This window comes from Mirounga leonina, unplaced genomic scaffold (assembly GCF_011800145.1).
Source record: "Mirounga leonina isolate KUSES-001 unplaced genomic scaffold, KU_Mleo_1.0 Mir_224, whole genome shotgun sequence".
Classification (NCBI taxonomy): Eukaryota; Metazoa; Chordata; class Mammalia; order Carnivora; family Phocidae; genus Mirounga; species Mirounga leonina.
The window spans coordinates 2,766,454-2,793,712 of record NW_023270615.1 but is presented as its reverse complement, the minus strand read 5'-3'; the positions used below and the strand labels follow the sequence as shown (position 1 = coordinate 2,793,712).

The 27,259-nt window shown below is 35.5% G+C and overlaps 1 protein-coding gene across 2 annotated transcripts in view; it reads left to right on the top strand.

Annotated features, from left to right (window-relative positions):
• Positions 1-27,259, top strand: part of VPS13A (vacuolar protein sorting 13 homolog A) — a 266,825-nt gene that overhangs the window by 15,358 nt on the left and 224,208 nt on the right. For both annotated transcript variants that reach the window (XM_035029011.1, XM_035029012.1), the window contains exons 2-10: positions 2,110-2,153; positions 4,346-4,388; positions 6,780-6,875; positions 7,139-7,240; positions 16,998-17,107; positions 17,760-17,819; positions 19,642-19,701; positions 19,890-19,970; positions 23,529-23,586. In XM_035029011.1, coding sequence (XP_034884902.1) covers positions 2,110-2,153; positions 4,346-4,388; positions 6,780-6,875; positions 7,139-7,240; positions 16,998-17,107; positions 17,760-17,819; positions 19,642-19,701; positions 19,890-19,970; positions 23,529-23,586 — 654 coding nt within the window. The remainder of the gene's footprint in view (positions 1-2,109; positions 2,154-4,345; positions 4,389-6,779; positions 6,876-7,138; positions 7,241-16,997; positions 17,108-17,759; positions 17,820-19,641; positions 19,702-19,889; positions 19,971-23,528; positions 23,587-27,259) is intronic.

Here is a 27,259-nt window from a genome sequence, read left to right as displayed (position 1 = left end):
TTTTGTTTATCTGAGAGTATCTTAAAAATTTTTTTCCTAATTTTTGAAGTAGATATAATACTTTGTTGAATATAATGTTCTTGGTTGACTTTTTTATTTTTTTCTCCTTTCACCACTATAAATATATCATTTTCTGTAAGGTTTCTGCTGAGAAATCCACTGATAGTCTTTTTGAAGATCCTGTGTAGATGTCAAATCGCTTTTGCTTTTAATACTGTTGATGATCATGTTTCTTGGTTGAGATTCTTGGATTTCTGTATACATATCTTTCCTCAAATTTGGGAAAATTTTGGATGTTACTTCTTCAACTAAGCTCTCTGCCTCTGTCTTTCCTCCTTTTGGGACTCTCATAATGCATATTGATCCATAATGCATACTTACTTATGTCTCATAAGTCTGTTTCCCTCGGTTCACTTTTTTTTTTTTTGGCCATCACTACATTTTCAGATGACCTATTTTCAAGTTTGTTAATTCATTCTTTTGTCTGTTGGAGTCTGCTTTGGATGTTCACTGGTGAATTTTTTAATTCAGTTATTCCTTGTACCTTTGTCGGGGAATGTGTGTGTTTTTCTCTGCTTTTTTTCAAGATTTTTCTTTTTGTTGGCCTAATTTACATAAAACATTGTATAAGTTTAAGGTGCACATTATTGATTTGCTACAGTTATATATTGCAGTATGATTATGATGGTAGCTTCACTAACATCTCTGTCCTGTCACATAATCATCATTTCTTTTTTGTGGTGTGAACATTGAAGATCTAGTGTCTTTGCAACTTTGAAATATATAGTACAGTATTGTTGATTATAATGCACTGTGGTGTGCATTAGATCTCCAGAACTTAATTATCTCCTAGTTGCAAGTTTGTATCTTTTAACATAATTTCCCCAGTTCCCCCACATCCTAGCCCCTGGTAACCAGGATTCTACTCTGTGTTTCTGAGAGTTCAGGCTGTTTAGATATTACATATAAACAATACCATATCGTATTTGTCTTTCTGTGTCTAAGCATAATGCCCTCGAAGTCCATCAGTGTTGTCATAAATGGCAGGATTTCGTTCTTTCTCATGGCTGAATAATTTCCATTGTGTGCATTTATATCAGTATCATATCTTTATCCATTCATCTGTTGATGGACAGTTAGGTTGTTTCCATACCTTGGCTATTGTGAATAATGCTACAATAAACATTGGAGTGCAGATAATCTTTTCAACATCCTAGTTTTTTTTTTTTTGCGCTATGCCCAGAAGAGGTATTTCTGGATCATATTCAAGTGTTTTATTGTTTTGTTTTTGTTTTTGATTTTCTGTAGTTTGATTATGATATGCTTAGTTGTAGATTTTTTTATTTCCCTGCCTTGTGTTCTCTTAGTTTTCTGGATCTGTGGCTTGGTGTTTTTAATCATTAATTTTGGAAATTTCTCAATCATTACCTCTTCAAATATTTATGTTTCTTCTCTGTTTTTCCTTTTGGTATTCCTCTTATGCATATGTTACAGCTTCTACAGTTGTCCTACAGTTCGTGGACATTGTTATTTTTTCTTCTACTTTTCTCTTTGCATTTCAGATGGGGGAATATATATATATGTATCTTCAAGCTCACTGATACTGGATCTTACAAATTTCCACTTGTTCATTGCAAGTATATTTAAATACAGTTTTTTTTTTTTTGCATATTTGTATTTTATGCAGCTTTACTAGAGTCCTGTTATCTGTATAATTCTGATTAAAATGTTTGTTTACATTACAGTGGGCTATAACCATTAAGGTCCTGGGATCAAGCCCCGCGTTGGGCTCCCTGCTCAGTGGGAAGCCTGCCTCTCCCTGTCCCACTCCACCTGCTTGTGTTCCCTCTCTCGCTGTCTCTGTCTCTGTCAAATAAATAAAAAAATCTTAAAAAAAGAACATCTCATAACCCACTTTAAAAAAATATGGATAAACATACAATCTTAGACTAAGTTGAAGAATGAGGGTGAGCTAATAAGATTACAGATTATTTTGTTTTCTGTTATGCACATTATAATTTTTCTTTATAACATTTAAGGATGAAGTATGCCTTTTTAAAATGAAAAATATTTTAATATTTTAATTTTACTTTTTAAATCTTTTTTTAGGAGCTGTAGCCTTGAAGAATCTTGAAATTAAAGAAAACGCTCTGGTAGGTTTTTGTTTTTGTTTTTTTTCCTCTTAGGCTCTATTTATTTTAGAGAGTGTAAGGTGGGGAGGGGGAGAGGGAGAGGGAGAGAGAATCTCCAGCAGATTCCCTGCTGAGTGGGTAGCCTGACGCATGGCTCATTCCCATGACTCTGAGATTGTGACCTGAGCTGAAATCAAGAGTCAGACACTTAACTGATTGAGCCCCCAGGCATCCCTTTGGTAGGTTTTGAGTATAAAAAATGTGTAATGTCAGAGCATTTATAAGTAGGTAGACCTCTTGATTTACTTTATCATCTTAAATTATTCAAGCTTTGAGAAAACTTTTTGAAAATAATTTTTGCAAAATGTGGGTTTTACAAAGTGGACTTTTCATCTCCTTAAAACCACAAACTTGTAATTTTCCCTATTTAAAAATATTCCTAATTCTTTTCTTTCTATATGATTTTAAATGGTTAATTGATCTTTCTAATAGTTCTCAAGTTTTGTTTTTTTAATACTGTGGTAATCATTTTTTTACCCAAGAATTCAGTGATATTAATTACATTTATGATGTTGTACAGCTATCAACCAATATCTTCTGTAACTTTTCCCTTAGGTCAAAGGGAACCCTATAACCATTAAGAAATAAGTCCCCATTCCTGTTCCATGTAGATCCTGTTAGCCTCTAATCTACTTTCTGACTCTGAATGTGCCTATTCCATGTAGCTCATATAAATGGAATCATGCTATGTTTGCCATTCGCTGTTCAACATATTTCACTTAGCATAATTTCTTTAAGGTTTGTCCATGTCGTTTGTATCAGAACATCTTTTTGTGGCTGCATAATATTCCACTGTATCTATAAGCAACATTTTGTTTATCCATTCATACATTGATGGATACTCCAGTTTTTTCTGCCTTTTGGCTCTTGTGAATAATGTTGCTGTAACATTGGCAGTAACATGTCTGTTCAGTTACCTATTTTCAGTCCCTGCGGGTAAATGCCTATTAGTGGAATTGCTGGATTTTATGGTAGTTTTATGTTTAGCCTTTTCAAGAACTGTCACTCTGTTTTCCATGGTAGCTGAACCATTTTATATTCCCATCACCAACACATGGAGTATCCAGTTTCTCCACATCTTTGCTAACATTTACTTTTTAATGTTCGTTTTTAAAAAAATTTAAGTGTAATCTCCCCAATGTGGGGCTCAAATTCATGACCCCAAGATCAAGAGTCACATGCTCTACTAACTTACCCAGCCAGGCACTATTTTTTGTTTTTTGATAATACCTGTCTTAATAGATATAAAGTGGTATCTCATTTTGGTTTTTCTTAGCATTTCCCTCATGACTAGTGAGATTGAGCATCGTATTATGTGCTTTTTGGCCATTTTTATATGTTCTTTGGATATGTCTATTGAAAATTGCTAATTTTTTAAATCATGTTTTTGTTTGAATTGTAATTCTTTAAGTATTCTTAATATTTTCCCTTATCAGATTATGATTTGCAAAACTTACCCCCATTCTTTGTGTTGCCTTATGCCTCTGTTGACTGTGTCCTTTGATGTACTAATGTTTTTAATCTTGGTGAAATTTCATCTGTTTTGTTCTTTTATTGCTCATGTCTTTGGTATGATAACCAAGAAATCATTGCCAGATCTGATGTCAAGATTTTACCATATATTTTCTTCTAAGGGTTTTGTAGCTTTGGTTCTTATGTTTAGGTCTTACATCGATTTTGAGTTCATTTTTATATATAAGGTAAGGGTCTAACTTCATTCATTTGTGTGTGGATATCGAGTTTTCTCAGAACCACTTACTGAAAAAGTTGTCCTTTTCCCTGTTGGATGGGGAGAAATTTTTTTGAGGATATTTTTTGCAAAATGGAGTTTTAACCTCCCTGTGAGGACAAACTGACAGTGAAATTCACCCCCCCCCCCGCCCCAGTACAACATAAAGGCAGTATGACTTCGATATGGGTAACTTAGGGGAAAAGTAATACAGACCACCTATCTATTTAAAAATGATCAGTCTCCCTGAATTTTGTGGATTTGAGAATATTACAATTATGTATCTATAAATTTAAATAGGTGTTGAAGGTAAAGACAAGGTGTGAGTTAACTTAAACCCTTTAAATAATTTTGGGAAGAAAAAGTTCTCTGTTTTGTTGGCCTGTATATATGTACTAATATTTTATATATGATATTTTCGTAGAGTCAACTGGATGTACCATTTAAAGTTAAAGTTGGTCATATAGGTAAGCTGTGCTTATTATTTGAATGTCCTTCTTGCTGGACATAGAGTAAGAATTATATGCTTAGTATCTCTTTAATGTGATATTTTTCATGTTTCTAAGTATTGAATATCATGTGTTCTCATCTGGGTAGAACTTAGTTGTGTAACTTAAAAATACCATGTGGTCCATATATCCCTTGTTTAAAAACTGAAATTATGCATCTTGTTAGGTGTTAAAAATGAGTTAATTGAGGGCCAGTGTGTTAAATAGCATAACTATCTCGGTTTCTTAGGTTTCTGACTAGTTATTGCTATATTCTGATTTATCATGGGTATATGGTCTAAGAAGTCCGGTCTCCATCATCCAGACAGCGTGGCTAGGGACGAGTCAGAAAGTTAGTTTCTGAGGTTGTTTGCATACCTCTGTCCTAGCACCTGTCATTCTTTAGTACCATTTTTTTCTTCTACTAGACAGTAAGTTTAAGTCGGTTCAATTTTTATTCTCACCACTTAGTACAATACCTGGCAAATAGTAGGGACACAATTTGTTGAGTGAGTGAAGTATACACTTCCAAATGAGCAGTATAGCATTAAAACTACTTTTATAGGAACATATTTTCCCCTTGCTATTTTTATTTGAGATTTTATTTATTTGAGAGAGAGAGGAGAGATAACGAGTTGGGGAGGGGCAGGAAGAGAGAGAGAATCTTTAAGCAGACTCCCTGTTGAATGCAGAGTCCGGAGGGGCTTGATCCTATGACCTTGAGATCATCACCTGAGCTAAATCAAGAGTCAGACACTTAACTGACTAAGCCACCCAGGCGCCCTTCCTCCTGCTGTTATTGGGTGTTGTTAATCTTACTGATCTTTCAAAGTTCCCTCATTTAGCGTGCAAAATTACGTATATAGCAAGTATAAATACATACATATTTTAAAAGCTATATTTATGTGGAAGATTTTTGGAATTGCCTTTGTTTATATTTTTTGTATTTTACAAATTTTATATAAGTCTGTACTTAGGAAAAAACTTTTTTGTTTCAAGATTTACTGGTGAAAATGGTACATTATTAACTTCGTGTGTGTTTCTTTGATTACTTAATGCTGTTTTGTCACTGTTCTCTGTTCTTTTGTTTATTTGCTTTTTTGGATTTGTTTCATTAATTTTTATTAACATATAATGTGTTATTTGTTTCAGGGGTACAGGTCTGTAATTCATCACAATTCACAGCATTCACCATAGCACATACCCTCCCCAATGTCCATCACCCACCCACCCCACCCCTCCCAGCCACCCCACCCCTCCCACCACACTCCACTCCAGCAACCTAATGTATGTGTATGTGGGTAAGCAGTCTACCTGATACATTTATAAATTGTATCAGATTTGTCACAATTATTTTTTCTAATGTGTTCATTCTGGTTATATTTTGGACCATACACAAACTTGAAATGGTCATTATCTCTGATTTTTAAACTTAGAAAGTCATCTGTCTTTTAGAAATCATAGTTTGGTTCTTTTTCTCTGTATTGACTGTGAGATGAAATCTTTTTCTCAATTTGGATTTTTTTAAATACGGAATTTTGAGGTTATGTAATGAGATATATCTATGTTAATTTTTTTTCCCTTCCCCAATTACTAATTAGTTAATGTAGCCATTGTGTTGTTAATCGCTCCCTTGCCAATTATGGCAACTATTTCTAAATGAATTGACTCGTGCTTTCTAAAAAATTTTAAAGTATTTTAAAACTATTATGGAAATTTGCTTTTTTTCATCCTCTCCTCCTCACCTCTATTACGGAAATTTTCTAAATTCACAAGAATAGAATCAGTATAATGAATACCTTACATCATGTTTTTTAGTTCAAGAAATCTAATGCTTTAAAAAATACTTTCCTAATAGATTGTAGTAAAACATTTTCATTAGTTTGAATGATTTTCTAATCTTGTCCACGATCTTTATTACCACAGAAATCTGCAAATACATACACAATTATGTATATGTATATATAGCCTGTATATATGAAAAATACATTCTTCAATTTTATAGTCTGCCTTTTGAAAGTGTAATAAAAATACTTATAGTGATTTGAAGCAAGAATTGGGGAAATCAGGGTTATAATATCAAGGGTTGTTGGTTAATTGCAGAAGAATACTAATGTTTGTGGTGCAGATTGCCATAAAGGGAAACTGGTAAATTTTTAGAATATCATTTAGTAGATTTTCCAACAGTACTAATAGACATAATTTCAAATCATCTCAACAAAGGCTTGTTGTTTGTTGTTGTAAAATAGCTTTCTGTAAAATGACTCAGCTTGTCACTTTATTTCTTCTAATGTCTAACAGAAAATAGGCTGGCAGTAAATGGTTGAATGGATATTATTATTTTTTGTCCTTTTTCTAAAAATCATATAGGTAATCTTAATCTTATAATTCCGTGGAAAAACCTGTATACTCAACCAGTTGAAGCTGTCCTGGGAGACATTTATTTACTCATAGTGCCTTCTTCTAGTAAGTCAAATTTTAAACATTATAACTTAAAGTACTTTTATTTGTGGGTGGAAAAAATATTAATATTTGATAATTCAAAATACTCTTGGTGAATTTTTTGAGATACTTTTATATTTAAATTAGCGTCTGGAAATTCACATTAAATTGGTTTTTACTCTGAATTATTGCAGACTTTGAATTAGTGATTATTTTCAAGGATATATTTTAGAGTGATTACACTTAAAGTTAAGGTAATTACATATTCTTTTTCATGCTTCCTGTAGAAATAAAATATGATCCTTTAAAAGAAGAAAAACAACTCTTGGAAGCAAAACAACATGAACTTAAACGAATAGAAGAAGCAAAACAAAAAGTAGCTGATCAAGGTAAAGGAAACAGTAAATAAGAATGATAAGGAAAGGAGAAAAGACTTAAATATCACATTTGAGTATTATTTTTCTCTGGAGGCATTGAAATTATTTAACAAATATGAGGGAATCTTATGGGGAATTTTAATGTGGTTTGTGTATTTTATCATGTTTACAAAACTTTTATGGAAACTTACCTTATGACAAATAATATATCTAGCTTATTAAGGGTAAGGTTAGTTTTTAACTATAATAAATTAATTTCATTAAGTATATTTTGTTTTCTAGCTTTTAAAAAAAATCCCATTATATCAATTCTTAATCTTTTGGGCATACTTAGTCCCTTGATATATTTTTGTTTTCCCAAATCTGTTTGTTCACTCTGTGGGTTCATATCCTTTCCTATTCAGCCTAGACCAAATAGTCCATTATTTCAACACTTTACTTTTCTCAGTGGAAGAACTGTTCTGCAGAAATCTGCTTCCTTCCTTGTGCATTGGTCACTATCACCAGGTACTTTTTGTACTCTGTTCTCTAGTGAAGCTTTCTCTTTAGTATGTAAAAATACTGTAGCCTGTCTTATCTTCAAACACAAAATGATCTTCCTAACCTAGTTACCTGCTTACCTTCTGTTCCTCTGTCCTTTGTCTAATAGCTGACCATCTTAAAAATATATGTATATCACCAACCTTGCCATGCATTTATTTTTTCACTAAAAAAGTGAAATCCAATAATAAACATTTCACCTTTTGGCAAAGAGGTAAAAATAGTAAAGGAGATTTAACACAATTCTGGTGACACTTCTTATAATTGTTTTTTCTTCTCTCAGTTCATTCATATCCTGTGTAGTTGTTCACCACTATACCCAATCATGTTTTTCTTTAATATTTTTTTTTATTGTGGCATACATATAACAAAGTTTACCATCTTAACCATTTTTTTAAATTTTATTTACTTGAGAGAGAGTGAGTGAGCATGAGCAGGATAAGAAGGAGAAGCAGACTCCTCACTGAGCAGGGAGCCTGATGCGGGGCTCGATTTCGGGACTCTGGAATTATGACCTGAGCCGAAGGCAGGTGCTTAACCAACTGAGCCACCCAGGCGCCCCCGCATCTTAACCATTTTTAAGTGTACAGTTCAGTGGTAGTAAGTACATTTATAATGTACAACCAATACTACCGTCCGTCTTCATATCTTTTTTCTTATGAAATTGAAACTTTATACCCATTAAATAATAACCCACCCATTCTACCCCCCCCCCCCAAACACACTTCCAAACCCCTTGGCAGCTACAATTCTACTTTCTTGTCTCTCTAACTTTGAATACTCTGAGACTTCATGTAAGTGAAATCAGTATAACTTGTATTTTTCTACCTGGCCTATTTCACTTAGCATAATGTCTTCAAGATTTGTCCACGTTGTAGCATATGTCAGAATTTCCCTTTTAGCTGAATAATATTCCATTTTTTGGATGTTCCACATTTTGCTTGCCAATTCACCCATCAGTGGACACTTGGGTTTCTTCCATGCTTTAGCTATTGTGATTAATGCTGCTCTGAACATTGGAGTACAAGTATTTCTTTGAGACGCTGCTTTCAGTTCTTTTGGCTATATACACAGAAGTGGAATTGCTGGATCATGTGATAATTGTACTGTATTTTTGACTTTTTGAGGACTTCCCATACTGTTTTCGATAGGGTTTTGTATGATTTTACATTTTCACCAATAGTGCACAAAGGTTCTGATTCCTTTACATCCTTGTGTACAGCTGTTATTTCGTCTTTTTATTTTTTAAATTATATTAGTCACCATACGATACATCATTAGTTTTTGATTTGGTGATCCACGATTCATTGTTTTCAAATAACACCCGGTGCTCCATGCAGTACATGTCCTCGTGCCCTCCTTAATACCCATCACCGGGCTAACCCAGTCCCCCACCCCAACCTTCAGTTTGTTTCTCAGAGTCCATAGTCTCTCATGGTTAATCTCTCCCTCTGATTTCTCCCCCTTCATTTTTCCCTTCCTTCTCCTAATGTCCTCCATGCTATTCCTTATGTTCCACAAATAAGTGAAACCATATGATAATTTACTTTCTCTGCTTGACTTATTTCACTTAGCATAATCTCTTCCAGTCCCATTCATGTTGATGTAAAAGTTGGGTATTCATCCTTTCTGATGGCTGAGTAATATTGCATTGTATATATGGACCACATCTTCTTTATCCATTCATGTGTTGAAGGGCATCTCGGCTCTTTCCACGGTTTGGCAATTGTGGACCATGCTGCTATGAACATTGGGGTGTGTATGGCCCTTCTTTTCACTACATCTGTGTCTTTGAAGTAAATACCCAGGAGTGCAATTGCTGGGTCATAGGGTAGCTCTATTTTTAATTTTTTGAGGCACCTCCACACTGTTTTCCAAAGTGGCTGTACCAACTTGCATTCCCACCAACAGTGTAAGAGGGTTCCCCTTTCTCCACAACCTCTCCAACATTTGTTGTTTCTTGCCGTGTCCATTTTTGCCATTCTGACTGGTGTAAGGTGGTATCTCACTGTGGTTTTGATTTGAATTTCCCTGAAGGCTAATGATGAAGAACATTTTTTCATGTGTCAGCCATTTGGATGTCTTCTTTGAAGAAGTGTCTGTTCATGTCTTCTGCCCATTTTTTGACTTGATTATTTGTTTTTTGGGTGTTGAGTTGGAGAAGTTCTTTATAGATCTTGGATACCAGCCCTTTATCTGAAATGTCCTTTGCAAATATCTTCTCCCATTCTGTGGGTTGCCTCTTTGTTTTGTTGACTGTTTCCTTTGCTGTGCAGAAGCTTTTTATCTTGATGAAGTCTCAAAAGCTCATTTTTGCTTTTGTTTCACTAGCCTTTGGAGATGTTACTTGAAAGAAGTTGCTGTGGCCGATGTCAAAGAGGTTGCTGCCTTTGTACTCCTCTAGGATTTTGATGGATTCCTGTCTCACATTGAGGTCTTTCATCCATTTTGAGTTTATCTTTGTGTAGGGTGTGAGAGAATGGTCGAGTTTCATTCTTCTGCATGTGGCTGTCCAATTTTTCTCAACACCATTAATTGAAGAGGCTTTCTTTTTTCCATTGCATGTTTTTTCCTGCTTTGTCGAAGATTATTTGACCATAGAGTTGAGGGTCCATATCTGGGCTCTCTATTCTGTTCCATTGGTCTATATGTCTGTTTTCATGCCAATACCGTGCTGTCTTGGTGATCACAGCTTTGTAATATAGCTTGAAATCGGGCAACATGATGCCCCCAGCTTTGTTTTTCTTTTTCAACATTTCCTTGGAGATTCGGGGTCTTTTCTGATTCCATACAAATTTTAGGATTGTTTGTTCCAGCACTTTGAAAAATGTCATTGGAGTTTTGATTGGGATGGCATTGAAGGTATAAATTGCTCTGGGTAGCATAGACATTTTAACAATGTTTATTCTTCTGATCCATGAGCATGGAATGTTTTTCCATCTTTTTGTGTCTTCTTCTCTTTCTTTCGTGAGTTTTTTGTAGTTCCTAGAGTATAGATCCTTTACCTCTTTGGTTAAGTTTATTCCGAGATATCTTAAGGTTTTTGGTGCTACTGTAAATGGAATTGTTTAATTTCTCTTTCTGCAGTTGCATTGTTAGTGTATAAGAAAGCAACTGATTTCTGTGCATTGATTATGTATCCTGCCACATTACTGAATTGCTGTGTGAGTTCTAGTAATTTGGGGGTGGAGACTTTTGGGTTTTCCACATAAAGTAAATAAAAGGTATTCAAATTGGCAAAGAAGAAGTCAAACTCTCTCTTTTCACAGATGATATTTTGTCTTTTTTTTATGGGGATGAAGTGGTATCTCATGTAGTTTTGATTTGCATTTCCCTAAAGATTAGTATTTCAGCATCTTTTCATGTGCTTATTGGCCATTTGTGTATCTTCTTTGGAGAAACGTCTATTTGAGTCTTTTGCCTATCTTTTAATTGGGTTGTCTTTTTGTGTTGGGCGGTAGGAGTTCTTTATATATTTTGGGTGTTAATCCCTTACTAAATACATGATTTGCAAATTTTCTCCCATTCTTTGTGTAACTCTTCTGTTGATAGTGTTGTATGAACAGAATTTTTAAATTTCCATGAAGTTCATTTTTATCATCTTCTGTTGCTTGTGCCTTGGTGTCATACATAAGAAATCATTGCCAAATCCAGTGTCATGCAGCTTTTGTCCTATGTTTTCCTCTGAGTTTTATAGTTTTAGGTCTTAAATTTAAATCTTAGATCCATTTTAAGTTAATTTTTGTATATGTTCTTAGATAAGGGTGCAGCTTTATTCTCTTGCTGTGGATATCTTGATACCCAGTTTTCCCAACATCGTTTATTAAAACAACATCCATTCCTGATTGAATACTCTTGGCCCCTTATCAAAAATCATTTGACCATATGTGCAAGGGTTTATTCTATGTGCTCAGTTCTATTTCCTTTGTCTACGTATCTGTCTGGCAGTACCACACTGTTTTGATTACTGGAGCTGTGTTGTAAATTTTGAAATCAGGAAGTTTGTTTTTCAGCTTTGTTCTTCCTTTTCAAGATTGTTTTTTGCTCTTTGGGAGTCCCTTGAGATTCCATATGAATTTTAGGATGTGGATTTCTGTTTCGGCAGAAAGTATAATTGGAATTTTGATAAGGATTGCTTTGACTCTATAGATTGCTTTGGGCAGTATTGACATGTTTTCTAATCCGTGAACTTGGAATGTGTTTGCATTTATTTATGTCTTTTAAAATATCTTTTGGTAGGCTTTTGTAATTTTCAGTATACAAGTTTTTAGCCTACTTGGTTACATTAATCTCTAAGTTATTTTATTCTTTTTGATGCTGTTGTAAAGGGAATTGTTTCTGTAATTTCCTGTTCAGATTTTTCATTGCTGGGACTGGATATGCAATTGATTTTTTTTTTTCTTTTCTTTTTTTGAGAGAGCGAGGGTTTGAGCACTTGCGTGTGAGATTGCGGAGGGGCAGAGGGATGGGGAAAGAAAGCATCCCAAGCAGGCTCTGTGTTCAGCATGGAGCCCAACACAGGGCTCAATCTCAGGAATCTTGAGATCATGACCTGAGCTGAAATCAAGAGTCAGACGCCCAACCGACTGAGCCACCCAGGCACCCCTGCAATTTATTTATTTATTTATGTATGTATGTATGTATGTATGTATGTATTTTTGATGTTGTGCCCTGCTACTTTGCTGAGTTCATTTACTAGTTTTAATGGTTGTTTTGTTGGGTAGTTAGGATTTTTCTTAATATAAGATCATATTGTCTGTGAACAGAGATAATTTTACTTCTTCCTTTCTGATTTCTTTTTTCTTGCATAATTACTCTGGCTATACCTTCCAGTAAGTATTATGCTGAATCAAAGTGACAAAACTGGAAATTTTTGCTGTTTTTCAAGGAAAAGCTTTCATCCTTTCCATTAAGCATGATGTTTGCTGTGGGCTTTTTCTGGATTATCTTTATTATGTTGAGATATTTTCCTTCTAGTCCTACTTTGTTGACAGTTTTTATTATGAAAGGGTATTGAAGTTTGTCAAATGCTTTTTCTTCATCAATTGAGATGATCATTTTTTTTAATTTGGTAAATGTGTATTACATTGATTTTTATGTATCTAGCATCCTTCCGTTGTAGCAATAAATGGTGAGTCATGGTATATAATCTTTTTAATATGTTGTTGAATTTTGTTTGTTGGCATTTTATTATTTGCATCAATATCAGGAATATTGATCTGTAGTTGTCTTGTAGTGTCTTTGTGTAGTTTTGGTATCAGATTAATGCTGACCTCATACATTGAGTTTGGAAGTATTCCTTTATTTTTTTTCTTTTTTGAAGAGTTTGAAGAGGATTGATGTTTTCTTTAAGTATTAGGCAGAATTGATCAGGTAAGCCATCAGTTCCAGGGCTTTTATTTGTCAGGAGAGTTTTGGTCCCGTCCTTTCCTTTCCCTCTCCTCCCTTTGCCCTCTCCTCCCTTTGCCCTCTCCTCCCTTTGCCCTCTCTTCCCTTCCCCCTGTCTGTCTTTGTAATCTCTATACCCAGTGTGGGGTTCAAACTCACAACCCCAATGTCAAGAGTCACACACTCCACTGACTAAGCCAGATAGGCACACCTCAGCCAGTATTTCTTCACATATTTTCTTTCACCATTTCTCTGTCTTTTTTCCTTCTGGGACCCCCACAGTGTATATGTTGGTCCACTTGGTGTCCCACAGGTGTCCCTTAGGCTCTGTTTACTTTTCTTCAAGTTTTTTTCTGTTCCTCAAATTCAGGTTTGTTTTTTGTTGTTGTTGTTGTTCTGTTTTCAAGTTTGTTAATTCTTCTGCCGATTGACATCTGCCTTTGCATCCCTGTGGAGAGTTTTTCCTTTTAGTTATGGTACTTTCCTGCTGCTGAATTTTTGTTTGGTTTCTTCTGAGGTTTTCTGTCTCTATAGATATTTCCATTTTGTTGATAATATTATTTTCTTGACATTCTCCGCACCTTCCTTCAGTTCTTGAGCATCTATGTGATACTTCTTTTAAAGTCTGTCTAGTAGAGGGGTGCCTGGGTGGCTCAGTGGGTTAAGTGTCTGCCTTTGGGTCAGGTCATGATCCCGGAGTCCTGGGATCGAGGACTTCTCCCTTTGCTCCTCATCCCACTTGTGCTCTCTCGCTTGCACTCCTTCTCAAATAAATAAATAAATGAAATCTTAAAAAAAACAAGTCTAGTAGATCTGTCATCAGATCTTTTTTTTTTTTTTTAAAGATTTATTTATTAGAGAGAGAGAGAGCATGAGAGGGGAGAGGGTCAGAGGGAGAAGCAGACTCCCTGCTGAGCAGAGAGCCCGATGCGGGACTTGATCCTGGGAGTCCAGGATCATGACCTGAGCCGAAGGCAGACACTTAACCCACTGAGCCACCCAGGCGCCCCTGTCATCAGATCTTTTTAAGGAATAGTTTTGTAAACTTATTTTTTTGTCCTTTGGGCCATATCTTCCTGTTTCTTTGTATGCCTTGTGATTTCTCATTAAAATCTGGATATTTGGATATAATAATGTGATACCTGTGGAAATGAAATTCACTCCTATTCCTATGGTTTTCTGTTGTTTTTTTTTTTTTAAAGATTTTATTTATTTATTTGAGAGAGAGAGAACACATGAGAGGGGATAGGGTCGGAGGGCAAAGCAGACTCCCTGCCAAGCAGGGAGCCCGATGCGGGACTCGATCCCGGGACTCCAGGATCATGACCTGAGCCGAAGGCAGTCGCTTAACAACTGAGCCACCCAGGCACCCAGGGTTCTGGTTTTTAACTCATCTTTACTATTGGCATCTCCATTTATAGGCATTTAGGATTGAATTTCTTCATCTTCTGCTAAGTAGGTTAAGACTGTCTGCCTTCCAGCTTCTAAAATTTTGAGGGTATCTCTTATCTATTTTGTTTCCTGTATTTTTTCTTTTGGCCTTGGGGATTTGTCTATTTTTCTTCTTAACTTTTGCATTAGTGTGGTCTTACTGAGAAGTGAAGAAATGGATAACAATCCACCATGTTTAATCAGAAGTCCCTCCTATTTTTATGTAGGTCTAAAATAGAAATGTTTATGCTTAAAATTCATTAGTAATAGCTTATTATCATCAGGTAGAAGTTTAAACTGTTCAGCATGACACTTAAAAGTTCATAGGATTTGAATTCTGTCTACCTCTTCAGCCTCGTTACTGGCCCCACCTCCTTCTCTTCTATTCTTTGTTCTAGCCGTACTGATCTATTAGTTTATTGAATGTATCAATTTCTCTGTATATTTCTCTGAATATATCTCACGTTCTACTTTAATATACAGTTGTGAGTTACCAGCACTAGGAGGATAGTTGAAGCTATAAAGTGCAGATGAGATTCCCTCAAGCAGCAGTGTAGAAGGAGAATAGAAGCAATTGTGGAACTGAGCCTTAAGGAAATCCAGCATTTAATGAATGTATTAGAGGAGGAACACAGAAAATCAAGAAAGAGTGATTAGATAAGTAGAAATTGGGAGATTATAATTTCATGGGAAAAGAGTGTTTTAGAAAGCAAAGAATGTATTAGATCCTAACGAGGTATCAGGTAAAGTGAGGATAAAGAAATAATTTTATTCATGTCATGCATATCATGGGTCCTTGAGTGATGATTACAGGTTCTTCCAAAGTTGGAGGCGAGGTCCTCTCAAAGTAAAGAGAGCAGTGGAAGGGTCATTAGACCTTTGAGGAGAATCCGAAAGAATTTTGAGATAAATGTTCTGGAGCGTGTGAACAAGTGGAATGGAGAAATGTAAGGTTGCTGTTGGGGTGAAGTTGGTGATACCTAATTTACAGTCATTACAGTCTCTCCTGTTGTGATTTGTCTCCTCCTGTCCTCAACTGGCAAGGTGTAAACATGTTTATGTAAAAAGTAGATAGTTGGGTTTATTCAGAGTTGGAGCTTTGCCTCTGTGAGGAAAATGAGAAAAAAGAACAAAAGAGTTTAAAGAGTTGGTGAAATAATAGGTTATGGAATCTGAGCAGAATAAGAAATTTGGAAGGAGACTACTGGATGGGGAAAGGAAGATTTTGCATTGAATCGAATGAATAGATTCATAGAGTAAAGGATTTTGTTAGGATGTGGCGGTAGTCAAAGGTCAAAATCCTGTCTTCAAAGAGCTTATATTTTGTTTACTTATTAATTCTAAAGTCCTTTTATAGTTAAGGTATTTACTGATCTGTTCACTGAATCTTGGATTTGATGTAAATATATCTTCATCAGCTTGTCTTCCTGGGCCAGTTGAATTAGGGAGTAGTAGGTCATTAGAAGAAAAGACAGGTAATATGTATGTACAGGTGGAACAGGACTAGAAATAGGAAATGAGATAGTTTTCATTGGCATTTTCAAATGGGGGAAAAGGGGATAGTAACTTGTGGTTATCAAAGGCATATGTTTTTCAAAGATTTATCTATTTATCTTGGAGATAGCGCAGGGGGAGGGGCATCGGGAGAGGAGAGAGAATCCTTGGGCAGACTCTCCTCTGAGCACAGAGCCCAGTGCAGAGCTTGATCCCAGGACCCCTGAGGTCATGACCAGAGCTGAAATCAAGAGTTGGATGCTCAGTGGACTGAGCCATCCAGGCGTCCCTCAAAGACATGTTAAAAAAAGAAATTAGGAACCTCAATCCTTTATTCTTTCTATTCCCCTGGAAAGTTTTGAAACTGGAAACAGTTAATAGCTTTTTTAGAAAATGAGACAAATGATGAACTTCGTTCCCTTGAAAGGAGAAAGAGAAAGAATCTTATATCTTCATGTTGGGTTCATCAGGAAGAGACGCATAGTTAACTATTTTAAACATCAAACCACATACAACTTGTGATAGTATCACTAATTTTAAGGGAGATGCCTACTTCCTGCTGTTACTGGCTTTTCTAAATTAAGCCCATTATAATTCTTATCTAATAATCTTCATTGTTTCCCAAATCTTTACGTACTCAGGTATAGTTAACAGAAGTTGTAAAACTTAATGGCAGTAAGTTTTACATGGTTGGCTTTAGTTTCATTAAAAAAAAAAACCAGATTTTTAAAACCGAGTGTTTGGTTGCCTTTGAACGTCTATTGGTATGGAAGGCTCGGGGAAAGCAGGCTCTTAGTGTTCTGTTTACAAATACAGATTTTTTTCTTTAACATGGTGATGTTTATGTTACCTCGAAATGTGAATACTTATACAGTGTATTTTTCATTCAAGTTAAAAAAAAAATTTACTATTGTAGAAAAACTTCGGGTGGAGAAACAGGACACTTTTACGGAAAAATTAATTACTCAGATCATAAAAAATCTTCAGGTCAAAATTTCCAACATCCATATTCGTTATGAGGATGATGTAAGTATTTTAATAGGTGAAACTTTTTTTTATGTTTATGTTTTATTGTTTGTTGACATCTGCTCTGTAGTGGTCAACCACTGATGCTGAGAAGTGGAGGGACACAGAGCTGAAATGACCTGATCTTTCTTTTCTGTAATTATAGTTTTAATTTGCAGTGTTTACTGCCTTGATTACACTTTCCTAAAATGTTCAAAAATCAGATAATGAAGGAAAATGCCTTTTTATATTACGGTCATCTTTGATAGTTGGGCATTATGAATTTAGCAGTTACGTGTTTTTAAAATTCTTTATATTTACCTCCTGGAAATTACACTGGTGTAGGAATCAGTAGAGCTAGATTTAGATTATCTCAAATAGATCCTGTATTCTCTCTGAAACGCAAAATTATTAACTTCTCAAGTACTATTGTGAGGTCAACTTATCAATAAGCTTTTTTTATAAACTGAAAAAATGCAGATTTATTGTACAATAATACATTGATACTTGATATTTTAATTAGTATTTGGAAAAATATAGGAGTAAAAGTTGTAGAAAGTAGAAAAATGGTTTTGAATGTTTGAAATAGAATGTTTCCCAGAAAATGAACTTTTTTGATAAAGTGAATTTTAACTACTAAAAGTCTGACTAAAATTTGCTCTTTCCTCTTTAGATCACAAATCGAGACAACCCACTGTCATTTGGTATTTCCCTTCAAAATCTCAGCATGCAGGTACTTTGTTTGAAAAGAAATTTAACCCTATTGTGTAGTATAGTTCATCTAACTATTAATTACTGTTTGTGTGTGCCAGCATCAGAACTAGTTGTCTATATAGAATTATTGCATAGGCTGGATTGGAATTGGGGGTAGGTAGTTGAGCATTTCAAAAAATGGTTAATAATCAAATTTAGTTTAAAATAGGGCCTATTATTTGCAAATTAGAGCATTTGATACTTTTTTTCTTAAAAATATGTTGCTTAAATAAGTAGAAAGTAAAAGTAATGTTTATTTCAGAAACTTGGTAAGTCTTGAAAAACATAAACAAATCGCTCATTTCCTCACCACCATTATTAATATTGTGGCAAACTTTCTTCCTGTCCAGTTTTTCAAACTGATGAATTTTTAAAGCCTAAGAGCAAATAGAAGATTATGAAACACTGGCTTGTGTCCAGAATGGACAGTTGTGGAATTTGTCATTTGGTTTAAGTATTAAATACTTTATTTTAAAGAATAAACTGTTACGAATAAAGTTGAAATCTATTTTGTTTTCTACTCTTCACCCTTCTCTTAGAGATAAACATCCTAAGTAATATTTTATGTGATTTTTCTATAGATTTTCATTTTTCTCATCACAGTGTTTTTGACATTTACTTGTGTTGCTATACATAATTCAGTTTAATTGCTGTGTAGTATTTCATTACCTGCTTTTATTTGTTGTATCCATTGGGTTTTTGTGTATAATTTCTTCTTAAAATATGGATCCACTACAAGCAAAATAAATAAGAAAAACCAAATGAAAAGTTACTGAATGACGTCGGGTGGGATAAACTGTCAAATGCTGCTGTAAGTTTGAAAAATAAGGATGGAGAATTAGCCATTGGCTGTGGCAATGTGGAGGTAATGGGTAACTGTGACAGCAGTGGTGTTGACCATCACCTTTGGGAGACCTTGGAAACTGGTGTCCTAGCCCAGACCTATTCAGTTAGAAACTCAGGTGGGGACCCAGCAATCTAAGTTTTAGAAAGCCCTCCAGGTGATTTTGATGCACGCTCAAGTTTGAAAACTTTTGTCATCTCTTCAGCTCTCTACCAAAAAATGAAAACCATCTTTGTAGAATAAGCATCTAAACACTTTATTCACCTCAGTGGCTTCTCATTGCTATTGGAATAAAGTCAATAGTTTTGTTTTAAAATAGTTCATAATCGCTTTGTAATCTGACGCTGGATAACATCTGGTTTCACCTCTTTGCTTTATGTTCTCTGGCCATATGAGGCTTCTTCAGTTCCGTGAACGTTTTGCATATTTGCATATTTTCCTACTCTGAATCATATTCCCTACTGACCTTAAAATCAACAATTTCTATTCATATATATTGGACATCACTTTCTCCATTACACCCCTGAGTTTGAGGCTCCTACCTTATTCTGAGAACTGTGTATTTAACCTCTAAGGTGGCACTTACCTATTTGTTTTGTTTTTTTTATTATGTTAATTACCATACATCACATCATTAGGTTTTGGTGTAGTGTTCCATGATTCATTGTTCACGTATAACACCCGGTGCTCCATTCAGTATGTGCCCTCTTCAATACCCATCACCAGGCTAACCCATCCCCCCACCCACACTTACCTATTTGTAATTGCTTGTTTACTTGTTTGCTTTTTCGAGTTCTTTGAAAGCAGAGGCTTTCTTGTAGTCAGTTAATATTCTTTCACTGAATGTTTTCAAGATCATTTTTATGGGAAATTGGTCAAGGGCATGGTTGGTACAATTTATCAGTCTGCCATTTCACATGTAAATAATATTTTCACTGTTTTTTACTTTTCTTTTTAGACAACTGATCAAAACTGGGTTCCATGTTTACATGATGAAACTGAGAAACTATTTTGTAAGGTAAAATATTTTGTCAATCCACAGACAAAAGAGACTTTTAGAAAGGTGAATGGTAATATATATAGATAATGATTTATGTGAATTGTGTTTACTTAAGTCTATCATATGACTCAATTATTTGAGACTTCTGAAAATAGCATATGTTAAAGAAGAAAACGAGACATGTAATAAATTTGATTTGTTTTCAGTTAATCCGATTGGATAACCTTTTTGCCTATTGGAATGTGAAGTCTCAGTTGTTTTACCTTAATGATTATGATGAATCATTGGTAAGTAAATCTTTTTGATATGTGTATGTACACCTTTGTTGGTATCCTATTTTGCATAAGGTTTTATTCATTATCATTTATTAACATACTCTGTGGTCTTTTTTCCTAGGCAAAATCCATTAAAATTTACAGAAATAGGTGAATATATATGTGCCTGTACACAAACATGTATAGATCTTTTTTTGTATAATTGACGTGCAGCATTAGTATTTATTAGTTTCATGTGTGCACTGTAATGGTTCAGTATCTGTACATAATGTGAAATGATCACAGTAGGTCTAACATCCGTTACCATACATAGTTAATTACGGAACTTTTTTCTTTGGATGAGTACTTTTAAGATTTACTCTCTCAGCAACGTTGAAATATGCAGTACAGTATTGTTAACTGTAGTTGCCATGCTGTACGTTACATACATTTCCATGACTGACTTACTGTATAACTAGAAGTTCTTAACCTTTTGACTCCCTTCACACATTTTGCATATCTCTCACTCCACCTCAGATAGTCACTGGTCTATTCTCTGTATCTGTGAGTATGAGCTTGGCTTCTTTTTTTTTTTTAAGTATTCCACATATAAGTGAGGTCAGATGGTATTTGTCTGACTTATTTCACTTAGCATAAGGCTATCAAGTTTTATCCTTGTTGCAAATGGCAAGATTCCCTTTTTAATGGCTGAATAATAATTCGTGTGTGAGTATATTTTCTTTATCCATCTATCCATGGACACTTAGGTGGTTTCCATATCTTGGCTATTATAATTAATGCTGCATTGAACATGGAGGTGCATGTATCTTTTCTAGTTCATATTTTTCTTTTAATAAATATTTAGAAGTGGAATTGCTGGATCGTATGGTAGTTCTTTTAATTTTTTGAGGACCCTCATACTGTTTTTCCATAGGGGATTGCATCAGTTTACATTTCCACCAGTAGTGTATAGGAATTTCCTTTTCTCCACATCCTTGTCAACACTTGTTATTTTCTTCTTTTTTTGTTAATAATAACCATTTCAACAGGTGATAGCTCATGCTTTTGATTTGTGATTTCCCTGATAATTAGTGGTGTTGAGTACCTTTTCATGTACCTGTTGGCTATCTGTATGTTCGAAAAATGTCTATTCAGTTCCTCTGCCATTTTTAAATTGGATTGTTTTTCTGAAATTGGGTTGTATGAGTTCTTTATGTATTTTGGATATTGACCCCTTATCGGATAAATGATTTGCAAATATTTTCTCCTATTCATTAGTTTGCCTTTTCATTATGTTGATGGTTTCCTTTGCTGTGCAGAAACTTTTTAGTTTGATGTAGTTCCATTTGTTTTTTTTTTTTTTCCTCTTGTTGACTTTATTTTTGGTGTCAGATCCAAAATACCATCGCCAAGACTGGTTTCAAAGAGCCTACTGCCTATGTTTTCTTTTAGGAGTTGTATGGTTTCAGGGCTTACATTCAAGTCTTTTAATCTATTTTGAGTTAATTTTTGTGTATGGTGTAGGGTATTGGTCCAGTTTCATTGTCTTGCATGTGGCTGTCCAGTTTTCCAAACACCACATATTGAAGAGACTCTCCTTTCCTCATATATTTTTGGCTTCCTTGTTGTAATTTATTTATTTTTTAAGATTTTATTTGTTTATTTGAGAGAGAATGAGAGACAGAGAGCACGAGAGGGAAGAGGGCAGAGGGAGAAGCAGACCCCCTGCTGAGCAGGGAGCCCGATGCGGGACTCGATCCTGGAACTCCAGGATCATGACCTGAGCCGAAGGCAGTCGCTTAACCAACTGAGCCACCCAGGCGCCCTCCTTGTTGTAATTTAATTGATCATATATGCATGGGTATATTTCAGGGCTCTTTATTGCTGTGTGTACCTGTTTTTATGCCAGTGCCATACTGTTTTGATTATTATAACTTTGTAATATAATTTGAAATCAAGGATTGTAATAGCTCCAGGTTTGTTCTTTCTCAAGATTACTTTGGTTATTCAGGGCCTTTGGTGGTTTCATACATACATTAAGGTCATTTGGTCTATTTCTGTGAATAATGCCATTGGAAATTTGATAGAGATTGTATTGAATTTATAGATTGGGTAGTGTGGAATTTTTAACAGGTTTATTTCTTGCAGTATAGAGCATGGAGTATGTTCCCATTTTTTTGCATCTTCAATTTCTATCTTACAGTTTTTGGTGTACAAAGCTTTACCTCCTTGGTTAAATTTTTTTTATTTCAAATACTTTGTTTTATTGTTTTAATTCCCTAAAGCTACAAAATGTGAGTAACAAATTTCTTTAGTTTCAGTTAATTTTTTTTTTAAAGTTTTTATTTAAATTCTAGTTGGTTAAGATACAGTGTAATATTGGTTTCAGAATTAGAATTTAGCAGGATGCCTGGCTGGCTCAGTTGGTTAAGCATCTGCCTTCAGCTCAGGTCATGATCCCAGGGTCCTGGGATCGAGTCCCGCATCAGGCTCCTTGCTCAGCAGGGAGCCTGCTTCTCCCTCTCCTCCCTAATCATGCTCTCTCTCGCTGTCTCTCTCTCTCAAATAAATAAAATCTTTAAAAAAAAAAAAAAAGTAGAATTTAGTGATTCATCACTCACGTGTAACACCCACTGCTCATCACAAGTGCCCTCCTTAATTCTCATCACTTATTTAGCCCATCCCCCACTCACCTCCCCTCTAGCAACCCTCAGTTTGTTCTCTGTTAAGTGTTTTATGGTTTGCCTTCCCACCCTTTTTTTTTTTTTTCCCCCTTCACCTATGTTCATCTGTTTTGTTTCTTAAATTCCACATACGAGTGTGGTCATATGGTATTTGTCTTTCTCTGACTGACTTCCTTGGTTAAATTTATTCCTAGGTATTTTATTCTTTTTGATGTAATTGTGAATTGGATTGTTAATTTCTCTTTCTGCTACAGCATTATTAGTATATAGAAATGCAGAAGAATTCTGTATATTGATTTTGTATCCTGCAACTTGATTGAATTCATTTATTCTAACAGTTTTTGGTGGAGTCTTTAGGGTTTTCTATATAGAATGTCATGTCATCTACAAACAGTGACAGTTTTACTTCTTTTCCAATTTGGATGCCTTTTATTCTTGCTTAATTGCTCTGGCTTGGACTTCTGAATATGCTGAATAAAAGTGGCAAGAGTGGGCATCTTTGTCTTGTTCCTGATCTTAGAGGAAGAGTTTTCAGTTTTTAACTGTTGAGCATGTTAGCTGTGGGTTTGTCATATATGGCCTTTATTATGTTAAGGTATATTTCCCTTATACCCACTTTCTTGAGATTCTTTATCATAAGTTCATGTTGAATTTTGTGAGATTTTATATATGTGCCTGTACACAAATATGTAAAAACACACACTATATATCTAAATAGTTCACAGATTATTCTTTAATAGTAGTTAATGGGATATTGTCATCTGACCACTTCAGTATTTTCCGTAGATAAGTTCTCCTAAGTTTGAGTTATTTTTTAAATTGCTTTAAAACATTTTTTTGTATATAATAGGATTTTGTAAAGATATATTGGCATGAATATAAATAAAAGCAGTTTGTTTTTTAATAGGACAGCTTGAAGAAGGGCATTGTCAATGGAAATATTGTTCCGAAAGGTTATGATTTTGGTAAGTACATTTTATAAAATACATGCAATTAGTATAAATTTTAAATGAACATTGAAAATGTCACTGTGATGTTTCATGTTGATTTTGTCATATAATTCAAGGTATTTATATGTGCACAAAAAAAAACTATCTGTTCTATGCCATTCATTGTTGGGGAGCTTTTTGCTATATTTTGAAATAATAAGAAAGAAAAGTGTCCAACAAGAGAGGATGTAATAAATGTGGTAAATCTCTAAGGATTATTCAGTAATAATTATAATCTTTTAAAGACATTTTACATGGCAAATACAATTTAATAAGGCTAGTAGCTGCTGTAGTCTATAGTGTGATCTTACTGTTTTAAAAATGCATATTTAAAATTTCTCTTCATACTTTTTTCTGGTTCCAGATTTTCTGAAATGAACGTGTAGTACTTTTATAATCAGAAATGAGTAACTAAAATTTCAAATTGAAAGTAGTACTATTTTTTCTACCCTGTAGGCACTCAATAAATATTGATTGATGGATGGATAACTCATTTATTGGATTTGGTTGTCTGATGTCATCAACCAGTGATTCTTTTCTGTATTCTTCTACCTTCATGATGACACTTTATTAATTTCCTGACGTGGCTTATTTATTTTTTTTAAAGATTTATTTGAGAGGGCTCACAGGTGCACAAGGTGGGGGATGGGCACGGGAGAGAGGTAGAGAGAGAGAGACTCTGGAGCAGACTCCCCACTGAACATGGAGCCTCAGGCTACTGAGCATGGAGCTCAAAGCTGCCTTGATCTCACCACCTGAGATCATGACCTGAGCTGAAACCAGGAGTCGGGTGTTCAACCAACTGAGCCAGCCAGGCACCCTTGAAGTGATTCTTCTTGTTTTCACTCTTGAAACCAATTCAAAGCCTTGAAGTGGATATTTTTCTAGATTTTTTTCCTAAAAGGAAACATTAATAACAGATTAGATTGCCTTTCATGTGTGTTGATGATTCTCCTATCACTTTAGGTTTGACTGATTTCTCCTTTGCCCTACTATCATTTCCTTCTCCATTAGTGAGGGTCTGGTGAGAGAGAAACTACACAGTAATTTGAGCAGGGGAAATTTAATATAAAGAATTACTATCATAGGATTGGAGTAACAAGGGATTGGCTACTAAAAAGTAGAGCTCTAAAGAATATAAGAATAATAGAAGGATCTGCCCCTACCCTAGGACTAAGATGGAGTGCCCAAAGAACAGGGTCTGCCTGCCTCAACACTGAGATCTAGAGCTTGTTGGAAAGGACATGACCAGGGCTCACTGACTGCCAGGAAAAGTCTCTCTGGTGCCAGGCCACTGAACTTGTTGGAAATTTGCCCTCAGGAACTCTAGCGTCTCTCATGAGGAGTTGCTCATAGGAGGCACTTCACTGCAAAATTGCCTTAGGGTGCTGGGAGAAGTTGCCAGCTGCTCCTAGCTGTTGTGTACCTCAGCAGGCTAGTGCTGAAAAAATCTGTCATGCTCGGGGAGCTGCCTTCTGTAGGACCCACTTGGTAGCATCTGGGTGGTGGAAAAGTCCCGATACTGCAAGAGTCTGTGGAATGAGCCCGTTAGAACCGGGAAGCAGAACTCCCCCTGCAGTCTCTCTCCAGTGTCTAGCATTATGCCAGCTGGTAATTAAAGGGCCCAAATCTAGCTTTTAGATTAAGCAGTGAAGGATGAATTTGGAATTCACAGATAAGTTGATAACTGGTATATACCTGCTGGAGAGGGAAGGACTAAAGGCTTTTTTTTTTTTTTTTAAGATTTTATTTATTTGTCAGAGAGTACAAGCAGGCAGAGCGGCAGGCACAGGGAGCAGACCCCCCGGTGAGCAAGAACCTCCATGTGGAACTCGATCCCAGGATGCTGGGATCATGACCTGAGCTGAAGGCAGATGCTTGACAGCTGAGCCATCCAGGCGTCCCAGACTAAAGGCTTTTTTTTGTTTGTTCTTTATTTAATGGGAGAGACAACAGTTTATAGGCTGAGATAGGAATGATCTGTAGAATATGAAAAACGAAGCAAGAGAGAAGCGGTAGTTTATGGGATATGGGTGAAAGGGGATAGGATCTCGTGCACAAGTGGTGTTTTGCCACACAGAGGAACATGATTAGTTCATTTATAAGACTGATTTTGGCATAAGAGAGAAATCCTAATGTTAGACAGTAGTGATGGTAATAGGAGTTCATGGAATTTCTTTTATGAGCTCTTATTTTTTAATGCCTGAGGTGTTGGGGGTTTTTGGAGGGAGGAGAGGCTATGAAATAGTCATGTAGGTAAACAGAGTGAATTGACTAAAGTGGTGTTCTCAAAGTATGGTTCGGACTAGCAACGTCAGTATTACTTGGAAACTTGTTAGAAATAGAAATCCTAGGGCCCATTCCACACATATTGAATGAGAACTTCTGAGGGTGAGCCTTGCCAATCTGTTTTAATAAGCTTTCCTGGTAATTTTGATGATTTTGAGAGCCACTGGGCTAGAGTTGGGGCTGGGCAGTTTTGTTTTGTTTTTTTTTTGTAAAAGGGCCACATAGTAAAAAGTTTTCGGTTTTAAGGCCATATTTAGCCTCTGTCACATATTTTCCTTTGTTTCTTTTAAACAACCCTATAAAGGTGTAAAAATCATTCCTAGTTCATTGGTTGTATAAAAACACACTATGGTATGCATTTGGCCCCTATCCTGGACTAAATATTGTATGACTGCTCAGCAACATTGAGGACTTTTAGGATTTATGACATTAAAGTGAGACCAATCTGTGTGATTGTGTACGTTTTTGGTTTTTTTTTTTTTTTCCCCCCTAACGAAATTCAATTTCTTAGGTAGGTTACAGGTGTAGAGTAAATGGAGAGAGTTTTTATCCAGAATTAGAGTGTGGCCTGGTAAGTACTGACAAAGTGAGAAGACAGAGGAGTGAAGAGTGAATGCAGGGGGATGATTAAAATAACTGATTATAGAATTTTAATAGGGTAGGGAGGTTCCTGAGGACATGAAGCGGAGGTGAAAGACAAAAGATAAAGGATCAATGAATGATAGGTCTCACGGGACTTGAAGTTTAGTACTAGAGAGATTGGTGGTGGTAGGAGAGTTGGATGCTTGAGACTGAGCTTATGGAGAGGTCTAGCATATAAGTATGATAAGATCTAGTGGATGAAGTAAGGGTGGAGAAGTCCAAGGTTCTGAGAGGCTTTGGTTTTGGAAAGATTATTTGTATGTTGAAATCACTTGGAAATTAGAGTTGCCAGGAGCTAAAATCGCAACCTAGGAGAGGTTGTAACCTAGGGATGGATAGAGATTGCAACCAGGAAGGATATAGGGGATTGTGTAGTCTTGTACGTAACATAAGAAAGCTGGGGGAGAGGAATAATTTTATTTTTCAGATAGTGATATTATTGCTGTGTACATACACTTTTTAAACTTTCTTCTTTTAAAAGATGTATTTATTTAGAGAGAGGGAGGATGCAGGGGGGAGAGGCAGAGGCAGAGGGAGAGAGAACTCCATGCAGAGCCCAACATGGGGCTCCATCTCAACCCTGAGATCATGACCTGAGCCGAAACCAAGAGTTGGACCCTTAACTGACTGTGCCACCTAAGCGCCCCTAAACTTTCTTTTACTATTTGCTTCCACTTAGGTATATATAAATTTTTCTTATTTTTCACTCTATGGTACT